General features: G+C 48.9%; 1 protein-coding gene across 2 annotated transcripts in view; it reads left to right on the forward strand.

Annotated features, from left to right (window-relative positions):
• NMNAT3 (nicotinamide nucleotide adenylyltransferase 3) overlaps positions 1-11,088 on the forward strand; it is a 91,222-nt gene extending 80,134 nt beyond the window's left edge. For both annotated transcript variants that reach the window (XM_081105584.1, XM_081105585.1), the window contains one exon: positions 10,779-11,088. In XM_081105584.1, the coding sequence (XP_080961710.1) occupies positions 10,779-10,891 (113 nt within the window). In that variant the 3' untranslated portion in view covers positions 10,892-11,088. The remainder of the gene's footprint in view (positions 1-10,778) is intronic.
• Positions 11,089-15,725: the final 4,637 nt, after the last annotated feature.

Consider the following 15,725-nt stretch of genomic DNA (forward strand, 5'->3'; position numbering starts at 1 on the left):
TTTCACATCATAATTTTTATTCTTATTCTGAAAAGGGACCTTCAAAACTGTACAGAGTTTAGACCCTAAAAAACATCAGGGATTCACCCCCTATGGCAGGGAAGAGAAGATGGATTTGAAACCTGAAAGATGAATTCACAAGACTTGGGGAATGGGTCAAGGCCACTGGCTTTCAGAATGAGCCGCATGTGCAAAGGCCCTGAGGCAGGAAAGGGCAAAATAAGCAGCATGATGAGCTTGATTTATTATCACCCCCTTCAGAAGGGGTTTATTATTACAGTATGCACCCGAGAGCGGTATCCTCACATGCCACCATCTCCCTGTCCAGCCTTTCTACAGGCTCAGAGCTCCAGGCCCAACAAGGCTGGGAGTAGATGCCTCCATCTCTCTGATTCATGACTATATCATGGGACTCCATCAAGCAAAACATTCACTTCTGAGCCTTTACATTGTCCTAAAACGAAACAATAGCCCTAGCTGGTTTGGCTCAGTAGATAGAGCGTCGGCCTGCAGACTGAAGGGTCCCAGGTTTGAGTCCCATCAAGGGCACATGCCTGGGTTGCGGGCTCGATCCCCAGTAGGGGGCGTACAGGAGGCAGCCGATCAATGATTCTCATCACTGATGTTTCTATCTCCCACTCCCCTCCTCTCTGAAATCAATAAAAATATATTTAATCAATAAATAAAATAAAACAACACACATACAAACCCACATACCTCTTAGGTTTTACGCCGCCGCAAGGAAAAACCGTGAGTCCAAACAGAGACCAGATGAAACAGGCTTTATTGGGAGCACACGGGCGGGTTCACCGGCTCAGAGAGGGGAGCCGGAGAAGCCGCGCCAAACCTGGGCAGGGGCAAGGTTTTATACTTTTCTGAGGTAATTGTTGCTGGCCGAAACTGGTGGCAGTCGGGGCTTTCCAGGGTCAGGTGAAACCTGCGGTCTGTCCTGCGGTTTGGTCATTTTCCGGGAGCCGTTTGTCCGGCAGGAATTTTTCACCGGGGTGGGGTGGTTTTCAGACGTCAGTGTGGACAGGTCAGCTTCTCACCGGCCCAAGAGAGGGAGGGGGTCCTTTCGCCCTGGGGCAGGGTGCCAGCGAATACCAGACAATACCCACACTCATATATATATTTCTCTACTCTCCCTTTGTCCCATTGATGCCCGTAACCACCCCTTGTTAGTATCAGAGAAGAGAAAATGTGTATCACTGCTGAGCTCCTGATTGCTGCCTGGACTCTGACCAACACACCTGATTTCACATTCCTTTCCACTCACTGGGGCCTTCTTTGCATCTGGTTTGCCTGGGTGTTTTGTTGATTTTGCAAGAATAGAAAAACAGTGGCTTGGGCTCCTGGGTAAATAGAATTTCCAGCCTTAAATAAAGGTTCTCCTGTGATAGCGTGTGCTGCCGAAGGAGAGGAGCTCTGTGTCTAGCCTCAGGAAAGACATTTTCATTTATAATGCTTTCTGTGTCATTTGGGACAGAAGGATGTGAAATTCCATTTTAAACTGACAGCGCTCCGGATTTGCAAGGTGCGTTTGGTAATTGGGTTAATACATGACTATGAATGTCCTTATCCCCATCCTCGCACTTCCTATGCTGAGTGTTTCTGCCTTCACTTTTTGCAAAGGTCTCCCTGCATAGACTGCGTTCCATTTCAGTCATGAAGTTATTTTCTTGGGCCAGAACTCAGCGTTATAGACACACGTGTGTAACTAATAAGCAATCTGTAATAATGCACCTAGGCACACCCTAGAAAAGTTTTTAGAATTATTCAAATAACCCCAAAGGGACATGTTCATGGCACCATAGACCGAAAACCAGAAGGGAATTCATCTGGTCCCAACTTCCCCAAATGATCAAAATTCTAAAATCCCACAAAGTCATGGGAGTTTCACTATGAGAAACAATGACAATATTGTGTTCTGTGGACAAGTTGGGGGAGCCATCGCTTCCTCCTGTCAGGGCCCATGTGGGAGGCATCCAGTCTATGTGTCTCTCTCACATCGATGTTTGCCTCTCTCTCTCCCTCCACCTCTCTTCCTCTCCCCCTCCCTCCCTCCCTTCCAATCTCTCTAAAAATCAATGGAAAAAAAAAATCCTTGAGTGAGGATTAACAACAACAAGAATAGAACTCTAAAAATTTCCCAAAAAAAGGAAGACTAAAACCCAGTTTAAAAATGATCCAAAGCTTTGACTGGGCGTGTGCAGCAGGCCCGGTGTTGCTCTTTGGAAGGACCTGCTCATGGGGTGACCCTTGGCTGGCACCGGAGAAATTGGCTTTTGGAGCACTGCCTGCATGTCTGAGTGACACTGAATCCTGTACCAGCTTGCCTCGACTGTGCAGACGTAATTTATAATGAACACCTGCTTTCCTTCTAGGAGCCCGGAATTTTGGTGGTCATGGCTGGTCGTGCAGGCAAAGTGCCCTCATCACCAGCCCATGATAAAAACCCTACACAGGTCCAGTCAAATATTTGGATCATTCATAATTGGGTTTTAGTCTTCTTTTGGGGGGAATTGTTAGAGTTCTTGTTTTGTTTTGTTTTTTTGTTTTGTTGTTGTTGTTGTTGTTAATCCTCACTTGATATTTTTTCCATTGATTTTTAGAGAGAGAGTGGAAGGGAGTGAGGAAGGGAGCGAGGGAGGGAGGGAAGGAGAGAGAGAGAGAGAGAGAGAGAGAGAGAGAGAGAGAGAGAGAGAGAGAGATGAGAGAGACACATTGATTGAATGTCTCCCACACGTGCCCTGATGGGCCAGAGATCGAACCTGCAACCCAGGTACATGCCCTTGAGCAGGAATCGAACCCTGGAGCCTCAATTGAACCCTGGAACAGCAACCCAAGTACATGCCCTTGACCAGGAATCGAACCCTGGGCAGAAACAATCATGCTGATGCTGCATTTCAGTGCTGGAGGGGAAAGTGTGCTCTGTGTGACCCCCTCCCCAGGAGGGAGAACTTGGGCAGCCTTGGCCTGGGCTCCTCCAGACTCCATCTGCCGCGTCTTCTCCCCAGGCTAGTCCTGCTGTGTGTCCTTTTGCTGTGATAGCCCATTACCATAGGCATAAATAATTGCTTCTGAGTCCTTCAAGTGAGTCATCAAATGTGAAATCCCAGAAGCCAGACACTTCACCAAAGAAGATACATGAAGGACAGAAGCACCCGAAGTGAAGCTCCCCACTGTCAGAAATGAGAGAACCACAGTGAGACGCTACTTCGGACCCACTGGAATGGTTAAAAGCAACCCAGCAATTCCGCTTCTTGGTACCCACCCAAAAGAGATGCAAACATGTCCACTCAGACGTGTGTGTGAGTGTTGATAGCAGCATTATTCACTGTAGCCAGAACCTGGGGCCATGCAGATGTCCATCAATGGGTAAATGGAAAAACAGATTCATCCGCACAATGGAATACTAAAAGAGAAACCTAGCAAGAGGCACCTGCCCCAGTATGAGTGGATCTCAAAAATATGCGGGGTGAAAGAAGCCAGACATACAAGATGGCATAGCGTATCATTCCACTAATATGAAATTTCTAGGCAAGGCAAAACTATAGAGGCCGAAAGCAGGCCGGTGGTGGCTGAGGGTGGGAGTGAGGATTAACTGCAAGTGGGCACAGGGACCTTGCGGAGGTGACAGGAATGTTCTGACTAGATTGTGCTGATGGTCGCACGACTGTATACATTTGCTGAAGCTCATCAAACTATGAACAAAAATAGATAAATGATGTGGTATTTATACCTCAACAAAGGTGTGTGTGTGTGGGTGTGTGTGTGTGTGTGTGTGTGTGTGTGTAATCCTCTGGTGCTTCCTTTGCTTGCCCTTGGAGTGAAGACTTGACTCCTCCTGCGGTGGCCTGCCCCACACACCCCCAATCCTCCCACCCTCAAGCCTACCCCCCTCCACCTTCCCACCCCCACAGCTCTTGCTCTCTCTGCTCCAGCCACTGCTTTTATCAGTTTCTCACATTCAACCTTCTCTTTCTCATTGGCCCTTTTGCATATGGTTCTCTCCCTTCTTTGGGCTTATTCCCACGGTTTCTTCAGTTTTCCACCTCAAGTCGCTTCCCCCCGCCCCCCCAAGCCCTGTGGGAGTCCTGAGTAAGTCAGACCTGCCCACGCCTCTCCTAGCTCCCTGCCCTTCTCTTGGACGAGAATTTCATCACTCTTGAAATTATTGATTCAGCAGTGACTCAAAGTTCCCTGAAAGCAAGAATTCGTCTTGATCATTGTTCTCTTCCTCCAATACAATTTCTAGCTCAATAAATACTTCGTGAAATAATATCTGAATAGGCATCTGAATAGTGCTGAGAAGCCCATGATTTAAACGCGCCTGCTGCACTTTGTGTAAATCAGTGTTTTTGAAGTACCGTATTTTTTTCGTGTATAAGACGCCCCCCACTTTTCCAACCCAAAATTAAGAAATCAATATTTTAAACATTTTGCTGGTTTTCCTCTTAAGGCCTTCTTCTTTTTTGGCACCTTAAGGAGTTGTTCTTCCTGTTTTCTCCACTGCCTGATCATACACTCAGTGGGAAGAGGTCCAAATTGTCTCTCTGCAGCTCTATTTCCATGCTCTTTTGCATAGCTGATTGCATTGTTTGAATTTTGCAGAGTAAGACAATCACCTACTGGTACTTATCTTTTTATTTTCTGACATCTTTATGGGCTCAGAACGCTCAGGTCCCTGTCGCATCTGCACACTCTCCACCTCCACCTGCAATTACGGCATCAGCTGATGTCAGTAACAATAAGACTTGTGATTGGAGGAAGCCTGTGTGACAAAGTATGGGCAGTGACGCACCTGCGTGGCTCCCTCCTCAGCTAACTTCCATGTATGAGACACCTCTCGATTTTCAGTCTAATGATTTTAGAAAAAAATAATGTCTAAAACACGGAAAAATACGGTCTATTTATACACAGAATCCTTTATTTACGCATACACTTAATAATATGTGGAACACAGTACTCAAGAGAGTTTAGGAAGTTCTCATCTAAAGATTTTCCTTTTTTTGCTGCTACAAACAATGCTGCAATGGACACCCTTAAACATCAGCCCTCACAAACCAGTGTTTTTGTGGGGAAGACTCCCAGGGGTGCATTGCCGGGTCAAATGGTATGTGTAATGTGTATTTTTCATTCTAAATGATGTTACCAGATTGTAGCCTCTAGATTTTTTTTAAGTAAATTGATTTTTTGTGTGTGGGGGGGGGCGGGGGGCGGGAGGGGGGGAGTAGGGGAATCTCATAGAGCTGCTGAAATTCGCATTTCCTATTCTTTTTCAGAATGTCACTTTCATTATCTTTCATGCAAGCCAAAACAATCTCTTTATTTCAGTAGATAATTTGTGATGAATTTCACTTGCCATAGAGAGACATAGCAATTTGTAAGCAAACATTGTTCCTGGTGTTTGCTGGGCACCTTCAAGGCCTTTTTTTTTTCTTTCTCATTTTGATAAACAGGAGCTCCTCAAACTAGCCTAAATAAGAGAGATGGGGGCACCAGGATGTCAGCAATGGGAAGGGCCCAAGGACAGGACACATTTACAGGGTTCACAAGAAGCTGGAAAGAAAAAAGACTGAATTCCCTCCCCCTTCCCCTCTCTCTCCTCTTCATCCTCGTCCTCCTCTTTTTCCTCTCTTCCTCTTTCTCCCACCCTCCCTGCCCTCTGTCCCCAGACTGGCTTCTATGCTCCTTCGCCACTGCTCATCACCTAGTGCCCCTGTGACTTCCCACCACACCCCCTATTGCAGTGTCACAGTTCCAGATTACCAGGGAGAGACCCACACCCTGGTCCATGTGGTAGCAACATGTCTGCAAGGGCTGACAGGAAGGATGTGATGGGCACTAACAATACTCTAGCACAAGCATGTCAAACTCAAAGGCTAACACGGGCCAAATAAACAAGGTTTAAGTTTATTTGGGCCACAAAAAAACACAAGCTTCAATTTTCATAGAAACGTAGGTTTATTTTAAAAAGTATAGTATAAAATCAAACAAGAGCAATGATAAAATTAATGTTTTCTTGCATACCGTTATATTGGCTGGGCCGCAAAAATATTCATTGTGGGCCGCAAGTTTGACATGCTTGCTCTAGCACAGTGATGGCGAACCTTTTGAGCTCAGCGTGTCAGCATTTTGAAAAACCCTAACTTAACTCTGGTGCCGTGTCACATATAGAAATTTTTTGATATTTGCAACCATAGTAAAACAAAGACTTATATTTTTGATATTTATTTTATATATTTAAATGCCATTTAACAAAGAAAAATCAACCCAAAAAATGAGTTCACCATCACTGCTCTAGCAAGTGCCCACAAAACCAGGAGCAACCCAGCAGTGTGTCCACCGCTCCTGCTCCTGTTTTGTGTAGGAGCTGGTACAGTGATGGGAAAAGCATGCCCTTAGAGGGAGAAAGGGATGGATGGGCAGGATGGCACCTCCTTCTCTGTCCCTCCCGCCGCTGTGGGCAGACAGGCCTGGGCCCAGGGCAGGTTGGGCCCACAGGCAACGTTGTAGCATGTGCTTAGGTGAGCATGGGTCTGGGGCAGCCTGATTGCAGGGAGGAGGCAGAGTGAATGGACTGCGGCTGGACTGGTGAGCTGGTCACTCTCAGCCTGAACCTGCAGAGGACCCAGGGTCGTCCTTCCCGGGAAGCTACATTGAGCACAGGACATGGGGTGTCGAGCCAGGCGTGGGGTCCCAATCCTCCACAGCTTTGCCTCGACTCACAACCTCTTTGGGAGCCCTAACTTGGCCAAAACTCAACTGGCTTCTCGGGAGAAGGATGGCAAGTTTGTACAAATGGATGTTTGTAAGATGTGGATTTCCCTCTCATCTCAAGGTGTCCCTTTCCTAACCCCCACCCACCCCTGCAGTCAGAGCTGGAGACAGCCTCTTCTCCGTGCTCCCACAGCCCAGCCCCCCTGCTTGCCCTGTTTCCATGGCTGTCTCCCTGAATGGGTTTAGAATCACGGGTTTTTTAACTTAAAACTATGTGACCTTGAGCCAGTTACTTAATCTCTCCAAACTTCATTGTTTTTATCCATTAAAAACTGATAAGAACACCTACCCCACAATGTGGTTTAAAGGTTAAATTAGATAATGTATTCAACATGTTTGTCCAATGAACACTCAAACAATGGCTGGGATCATCTTCATCATCATCTTCATCAGGCTGGGTGTTGTTCTCCTACCTGGTCTAACTCTACCGCGTCTTGTCTGCAGCCACTCCACATCCACTTACCCGTCTGCCAAGGAAAATAAAGGCAGGGGCCTTGGGCCCTGGAGCCCACGTGGAGACAGGCAGGACTTTGAGGACTTGTATCCGTTAACTTTTGCTGTGAAACAAATCACCCCAAACCTTCGTGGCTTAAAACAAGAACCATGTATGTCTCCTCGTGAGTCTGGCACAGCGGTTCTCAACCTGTGGGTCGCGACCCCTTTGGCAGTCGAACGACCCTTTCACAGGGGTCGCCTAAGACCAACCTGCATATCAGATATTTACATTACGATTCATAACAGTAGCAACATTACAGTTATGAAGTAGCAACGAAAATAATTTTATGGTTGGGTCACAACATGAGGAACTGTATTTAAAGGGCCAGAAGGTTGAGAACCACTGGTCTAGCAGTTAGCGAGAAGCTCTGGGCCAGTATCAGTTGATCTCAGCTGGGCGCATTTCATGTCTGGTGGCTGACTGTCGGTTGTTGGCTGGGGCCACAGGTGTGACTGGGCTGTGTATCTCTTATTCATTAGACCAGCCCACACTTGTTCACTCGGTGTAGGTGGCAGGGTCCCAAGAGCACAAAGAGCAAAAGCTGCAAAGGCTTCTGGAGGCCTCGCTCAGAACTGGTGCAACATTACTTCCACCACGAATTCTACTTGTCAGAGCAAGTCATGCGGCCAGCTCACAGTCTCGGGGGTGGCAAATATCCCCATCTCATGATGATGAGATAGCCACTTTGGCAGTCTGCCACAGGCCTCAGGAATTTCTCTGCATCCCTCTGTTCCTAGTTATGCCTTGAAGTGAAAACTTGTTTAAAATAAAGATGGCTAGATGGTTGGAAGGATGGTCCGAAGGATGGCTGGTTGGGTGGGCAGCGCTGTGCATGAATGAGTGGGCAGATGGGTGATGGGTAGGCGGTAGGGTGCATTCTGTGGTGGTGCGTTAGACGGGTGGATACATGGAGATTGTTTAGATGGAGGTGGATTTGTGAATGGGTGGGCAGATAACTTTCACATCCTCCTCTCATCGCCAGAGCCCAGGGCTGTGGTGGCATTAGAACAAGACAGTTGTGCTCATCATCTTACAGCCCTTGCGATCTGCTGGCAGTGGAATGAGCCACCTTGCTGCCCACTGCACCCCCACGCTAGGCTCCATCTCTCTGGGCTCTTGCACAGACGCTCATCCCCAAGACAGGACTGCATGTCTCTCCTTCCCTCCTTTGGTGACGCTCCTGTACTTCAACCTTTCAGCAGTCCCTCATTTCCAACAGGATAGAGCCCAGGCAGCTAGTTATAGCATATCAGGCTGCCCGTGGCCTGGCCACACTCATCTCCCCAACATTTTCTCCCACTGTGTCAGAACATGCCATCCTTCCTGGTACACCCCCCCCCCCCCCCCCCGCCCCGACCGCCCCGCCCCCCTCCTGCTCCCCTCAGATAATCCAATGCTATAGCCTCCCTGGATTATCCCACTTTCCCCGATTATCCCACAGCCTTTCCTACTCCTCCCTGCTCTTGCATGTGCCATTCCCTCTTGGGAGCACCCTCTCCACCCTCAGCCAGGCGAGCGCCTACTCATCCTTCTAAACCTTGTCCCTGTGCTCAACCACCACCTTGTCCTTGAAGCACAAACCTCAACTTGCTACACTTCTGTCTCCCACTAGACTTAACTTCCTGAGGATCTGCCTCACGCATGGCAGTACCCTCAGCATCAAGCCCAGCTCCAACCACCTCCCTACAAGGTGCTTACTGTTTGCTGAAAGGAGCCGTAAACTCACAGCTCTGACACTTCCCCCAGTTCTCTTGGTGAGTGTCCATGGAGCTCTTGTTACTGTGTGCCCAGTTCATGAGCAGGAGCCGTGAGAAATATGGAAGGAATCTAAAGCACAGTCACTGGCCACAAAGCACCCACAGTTTTGTTGAGGGAGGAAAGCAGGCATGCACGAGCACACATACCCAGAAAGAGCTCAGTCCACCCCACGTGGTGTGAGCAACACAACATGATTGGGGAGTTCATGGCTCTCGGAACTCGGCAGAGATCATGGTGAAGATGGAACATGAGGCTGTGATGGGTGAAGAGGAGAAGGGGCAGGATACTTGGGCCCAGTATCTACAGGAGCTTGGCTAAGAGGGCATAGAAGACCAAGCCACCAGCATGGGAGGGTGACTGAAAGGGAACGGAGCATAGAGCTGGGAACAGATGTTGAGGTCAGATGGTCAAGGGCTTCAGATGACAAGGAAGAGAAAGAAACTAGAATTTATTGAAGATGTGTGTGCCAGACCCCTTGAAACGACCCTACGAGATGATGGTTTAGAGACATTGACTTACTCCAAATCACACAGCCAGGAGATGGTAGGCCTGAGGTTCAAAACCAGTCTGACTCTGTAACCCAGCTGTGTGTAAATCACTGGGCTCTATCAATCCAGAGGGTAGGGAGGAGGAGGAAGGAAGGTCACAGGTCAGTAGGGTCTTTACAAAGATGATTCTAATGCTAGTTGGAGTGTGTTCTCTGTCAATGAATCCATGAGCTCCTGGCCTATTTTCTCCCTTTTTGGAAGCACAAACCCCCATCAGCTGCCTAAAAAGCACGTTCACTCTGGACTGCTTCTAAGGAGACAGGACATGGACTGAAGCCTTGAGGCCAGGCCTGAACAGGGGCTCTTGGCCCACCCTACCCCTGCAATCCTCCCTCTGAGGCCACCTCCCCTCCTCAGGGGACAGCATGAGCCCTGCTCTGCATTCACTCTCAGGTCTCAGGAAGTCCTCAGAGGGCTGGGCCACGTGCTTCCTGGAAATCAATGTGTTTGACCAGCTGCTTCCCTTTCATCTCTTCATTGTGTAGTTCTGCCCCAAGAATGCCAAAACATTGCTCGGGCAAGATTTGTTCTTTTTAAAGCTGGCTGGAGCCTCACTAAGGTGCATTAATCTTTAACTGTTTATAGATTTTTCTGCTTAGAATATATGCCCTATGCTTTCTTTTCACCTGGGGATTCGAGCTCTGCTTCCATATTGATGATGACTTAGGAGACTTATTTTCTCTCTGGGATTTTCTTCTGTGGGCTTATTTATCAGATCCAGCATGCAAGATCCCCATAGATCTTTGCCTTCTTCAGGAGACAACTGGCGGTTAAGATCTTGGACTTTAGGGTCAGACAGAGCCAGACACAAATTCAGTCCCCAGCCCGGCACACTCCATCTATGTGACCTCTTTAAACCACATTCTCTTCCGAAGATGAAGACCCTACGGAATCATACCAGGATTCTATAATCAGCACAAAGCTCATATGTGGTCACAACATTACTTCTGAAAAGTTCTTAACTCTGTGCTCAGACTCTTGCCTCCTCACTGCACTCCTTCATCCCTCAGCCTTTTCCACTCTCCCTCCTCTCCTGAGGGTAGCTGCCTGCTCTCCTCTGTCCACTAAGTCGGCCTTCAGGGCCACCTCCAATCCTCCCTGCCTCCCAGCACTTCTGATTAGCCAAGTCGTCCCAGGATAAAGTACATGAAACACAATCTTTTTTAAAAAACATATATTTTTATTCATTTCAGAGAGAAAGGAAGAGAGAGATAGAAACACCAATGATGAGAGAAAATCATGGATCGTCTGCCTTCTGCACATCCCACACTGGGGATCAAGCCCACAACCCAGGCATATGCCCTGATCGGGAATTGAACAGTGACCTCCTGGTACATAGGTCGACGCTCAACCACAGAGCCACACTGGCTGGGCCACAATCTTTCTTGAAATGTGGGAAAGTGGGGAAAGTTGTGAATATATATAATTCATATTTTTAAATTTATTATTACTGGCCAAAAATGTATTTTAAGAGTCTCATCAAAGTGAAAACACAAGATTGCTAATGGTGGTGTTGGATAATTTTTTTCATGAGCCTTTATCTTTTAGAGATACTTCTTGAAATGTTTCCCGATGAAATGATACAATGTCTGGTATTTGCCTCAAAATAATTTTGGAAATGGGAACGGATGGGAAAATAGAGGAAACAAGATTGGCCATGGATTAATAATTGTTGAAGCTGGTGATGAATCCATGGAACTTCAATATATAATTCTATGTTTATATAGGTTTAAATTTTTCCATAATGAAATAGTTAAGGAAGCAAAAAAGAGTGAGCGAAGCGGTGTGCAGGAGGCAGCCAACAATTGATGTCTCACTCTCACATCAATGTTTCTCTCTCTCTTCCTCTCCCATCTCTCTAAAAATCAATTGTTTAAAATCTTAAAAAAAAAAAAAAAGTGAGAGAAGAAAGGACGGGAGGGAAGGAAAGAAAAGAGTAAAAAGGAAACCCTTCCCATGCAGTGTGCCACAATTTGTAGAAACAATTTCCATGTATGGATGGCAGGTGACTGATGTACATTTTCTAGACATAAAAAATCCCCAGGCCACATCCAACCCCCTTCCTTCTCCCCCCCTACACCCCCCCACACACACACACACACACACACATCAAAGTGGATTTAAGATTCTGGGGCTTGTGGACATAGTGTGTCATTTGCACATTTGCATCATCAAAGGCGAGTGTCCTCAGTAGACCTTGGTGCCCCTCATTCCCTGTGGTCTCTTGACCAGCCCTCTCCCTCCCTGACATGGTGGACACAGTAAGGAAGCTTGTTGGGTCACACTTGTCCTTTCAATCATTAACCTCACAGATGGCGCCGTGACAACTCAGGGTCTGGAGCAGGGCTGCTCCCCAGAGTCATGTTTGCACACAGGAAAGGAGAAGATTTTACAGGTCTCCAAAATAAATGAGCCCTTGAGAAGAGAAGCAAGGATGTGGTACCAGATGAAGGTTTTCTTCATGAGCACAAACCAAGAGCACAAGGCCACCTGTCACCTGCTAGGGGTCTCTGGGTGTGGGAAGCCAACAAAGAGGGCGGGGATGAGACTCCTGCCCCAGCATTTTGTGAGGATCATTTTTGAGGGGGCGGGGGGTGCAGGGGTTGGGGAGGTTGGAGCCTCGGGGTCTGCCTCTGGGTTCTCTGTTGCAGCCCCATTGGCCTGGGGAAGCTCCTGCAGGCCCAGCTGCTGGGACCCTGGGCGAGCTGCTTGACCACTCAACAATGTAGGTGGGACCACCCACCTCACAAGGAACCTGTAAGATCAGGACCAATCCAATCGCGGGATTTCATGGAGATGGTCCCCTCAGCTCTAATTTATCCCCATGGATCTGCTAAATAAAGAGCCAGCACATTTCCTTCCTGCTCCTCTGAGCTGTCCCCCAGAAGCCCCCTGGGGGTCCTTGGCTTTGTCCTGTCTTCCCTCCCCCACAACCCAGAATTGTTCTGTGTGCCTCCCAGCACCCTCAGGGTAGGTTCCCACTGGCTGGATCCCTTCCTTGTGGTCTTGGTAGGGCTTTGGGACTAATCCTTCATCTCATATCTCTGCTGCTCTAGAACAGTGGTCAGCAAACTCATTAGTCAACAGAGCCAAATATCAACAGTGCAATGATTGAAATTTCTTTTTAGAGCCAAATTTTTTAAACTTAAACTATATAGGTAGGTATATTGTTATTAACTTAATTAGGGTACTCCTAAGCTGGCCTTTGCTAAAAACGTCCTCAATCTGATTGAGGTACGTTTGTTGAGGTCGACCCCTTCAACTCTCTGGCTCACTCAACTCGTGCATGAATCGCGCGGCCTGCCTGCACAGTGTCTCCCTTCGCCTGACCGACCGACACCCCCCACTTCTTCTAACGCCACTTCTTCAAAATAGACTCGCCCAGGCCAAAAACCAACTTCTGCGCATGGGCCAGGAAGTTTCAATTGCACTGTACATGCGCGCCCGCACGTGGTATTTTGTGGAAGAGCCACACTCACGGGGCCAAAGAGCCACATGTGGCTCGCGAGCCGCGGTTTGCCGACCACTGTCCTAGGATATCTCTCTCTCTTTCTCTCTCTTTCTCTCTCTTTCTCTCTCTTCTCTCTCTTCTCCTCTCTCTCTTCTCCTCTCTCTCTCTTGCTCTCGCTCTCTCTCTTTCTCTCTCTCCCCCCAATCATTATCAGCTCTGCCCCCACCTCTGTATTGCTTTGTTCACCTATCTCTCCCCTCCCCTGACCTGTCCTCCTTCCTCCTGACTTCTCTGATCCTGGCTGTGCTCACCACCTCACTAATTGCCAACCCCACACAGATCCCCTCTCTCTTTACACACTGTCCTCGGTTGCTCTCTTTACTTAACACATCCCAGGTGATCACCCAGACAGAAAGCAGCTCCAAAAACTACTGCTTAATGGATTAACCTGAGCATGACGGAGTGGCTGAGCAAGGATAACCGTGGTGATACCTAATGCTTCCACCCTTCCGCAGGGCACTCCCACTTCAACTCATCGGAACAATCTCAAGGCCCCAGAAGGGGGCACAGGCTAGCACCCTTCTCTCCTTGCCTCTTCCCTCACTTCTAAGGCTCCTCAAATAGCACTGTTTCTGGAGCAGGACTCTGTGCCATGCCCTTTATATCCCCTTTCTCCTTTGCTTCTCGGAATGTCCCCATTTTACATGGGGGAACTGAGGCACAGAGGGATAAGCAACTTACCCAGGGTCACTCAGGTAGACAGTGACAGACAACTTCCAACCCAGCATCCTGCCTCTAATGCCTACCCTCACCACCAGCCCCAGCTGCAAGAAGCAGCACAGCCAGCACCCAGGAGAGCCCTCCTGGGAGGAGACCTGAGGGCAGGAGTATACTGACCTTTTGGGGGACTAAACAAAGGCAGACAGGAACGGGCAAAAACCCCCTGAATTAACTGCCATGTGCCAGCTGGCCAGTTGGGCACAGTGAGGTCAGGGGAATAGGAGAGGTCCCAACCAGCCAGAGGAGGGAGGAGCGGCCAGATCTTGGTTCTTTGGGATGGACCTGGGAGGATGGGGATGGTGAGGAGAGGCAGGCTTCTGCCTAGAGCGTGAAGGGACTGCTCTGGGCATGGCAGAGGGCTGGCACTGGCAGAGCCCGCTGTGTGCCAGGCACTGTGCTGGACATTGGGCATGAACCATTTCAGCAGACTCAGCACAAAGGGAGAAGGTTGGGGAGGGGGAGGAGTCCAGTCGGCTGAGTGGATGGTACAGGGGAACAGGGAAAGGAGTTTGGACTAGTTGGAAGTGACTAAGGAATGACCAGTTCACTGTTTAAGCCTTTGGCTGCACCTCCATCCCAGTGAGTCAAGCCAACAGGGAAGCCCAGCTGGCCCTGGTTAGAGGCCCTAGAGAACCTAGGCCAAGCCAGGCCCCACCCAGCCACCTCCCTGAGCTGAAGGGGTTTCTTCTTGCACATTTAGGCTGGGCAGGGCCAGGATTGGCTGTCCCATCACCTGGCTGTCCCCCTGAGATGAGCTCTGGGCTGGCTAGGGAGGGATAAAGCCAGGGCCTGTGGTAACCACTGGTGGCCTGAGCATCCCTAGCCAGGTGAGAAGAGAGGGGAGACCGCCTTGAGGAGGGGGAGACTGGCCTGAGGAGGGTACAGCTGTCAGAACAGTGGGTCTCAACCAGGGGTGATCTCCTCCCACACGCATCCCTCCCCCCCAGGCATTTCACACTGTCTGGAGACATCTTTGTGGGAGGTGCCACTGGGATCTAGCTAGGGATGCTGCTAAACATCCCCCAATACAACCCCCGCCCCAACAAAGAATGATATGGCCCAAGATGGCAACAGTGCCAAGGTGGACACCCCGGTGCAGAGTAAGGCGGGTAAGGGGCTGAACTCCAGGCCGCTCCCTCGGATGAAGTGACCCTGCCCTCAAGAGGAGGCATCCTTTCCTAATGCAGCCTGATGCATGTGGAGACTAAATGGTGTGTGTGCGAGGGCGGGGGAGAGGCAGTTGGGAGGGAGCCACTGTCAGGAAAAGAGACTGTATCTGCTGTCACCTAGGCTATGATTTGTGCAAAAAAGCAATTTCAAAGAGATATTTAGTCTTTAATAGAGGGTCAAAAAGTCAGCCCACATGATGATGGCACCTCCTTGTTGGCACAGAGAGAGGCTTGAAAGCACTGTGCCAAGCACTCCAGGTGGGAAATGAGGTGTGATCAAAGATCTTCATTGCAAAGGATGAGAAACAACACAAATGCCCATGGATGGGGACAAGCTGGATACAGTGGACTATCCTGCAGAAGCAGGACACTGTGTATGTGCAGATAGGGAAATGTCTCCAGAACATATAAAGCAGAATGTAAAAAACCGTGCAGAGCTCTGGTGTGGGCGCTGCCATCAGGTGACAGCAGTGTCTTAATAATTGCTTACATTTGCATAAAGAGTGGATCTCAAACTTGTGCATGGGAACCTCCCAGGGGGCCTTTTTAGCTACACTTCAAACAACACCAACCTTGTTTTTATTGGGGGGGGGGGGGAATGTGGAGAGTGGCCCACTTTTCTCTCCCAGAGTAGAGCTGCCCAGCTTTCCCCGACCCTGACTGGGCGCCCACCGGCCTGGCCACCGGCGCAGCGCTTTAGACAAAGGCCTCTAAAGTGGCCCCTTTCCTTAATGGCTCCA

The sequence above is a fragment of the Myotis nattereri genome (genome assembly GCF_964212035.1).
Source record: "Myotis nattereri genome assembly, chromosome: 14".
NCBI lineage: Eukaryota > Metazoa > Chordata > Mammalia > Chiroptera > Vespertilionidae > Myotis > Myotis nattereri.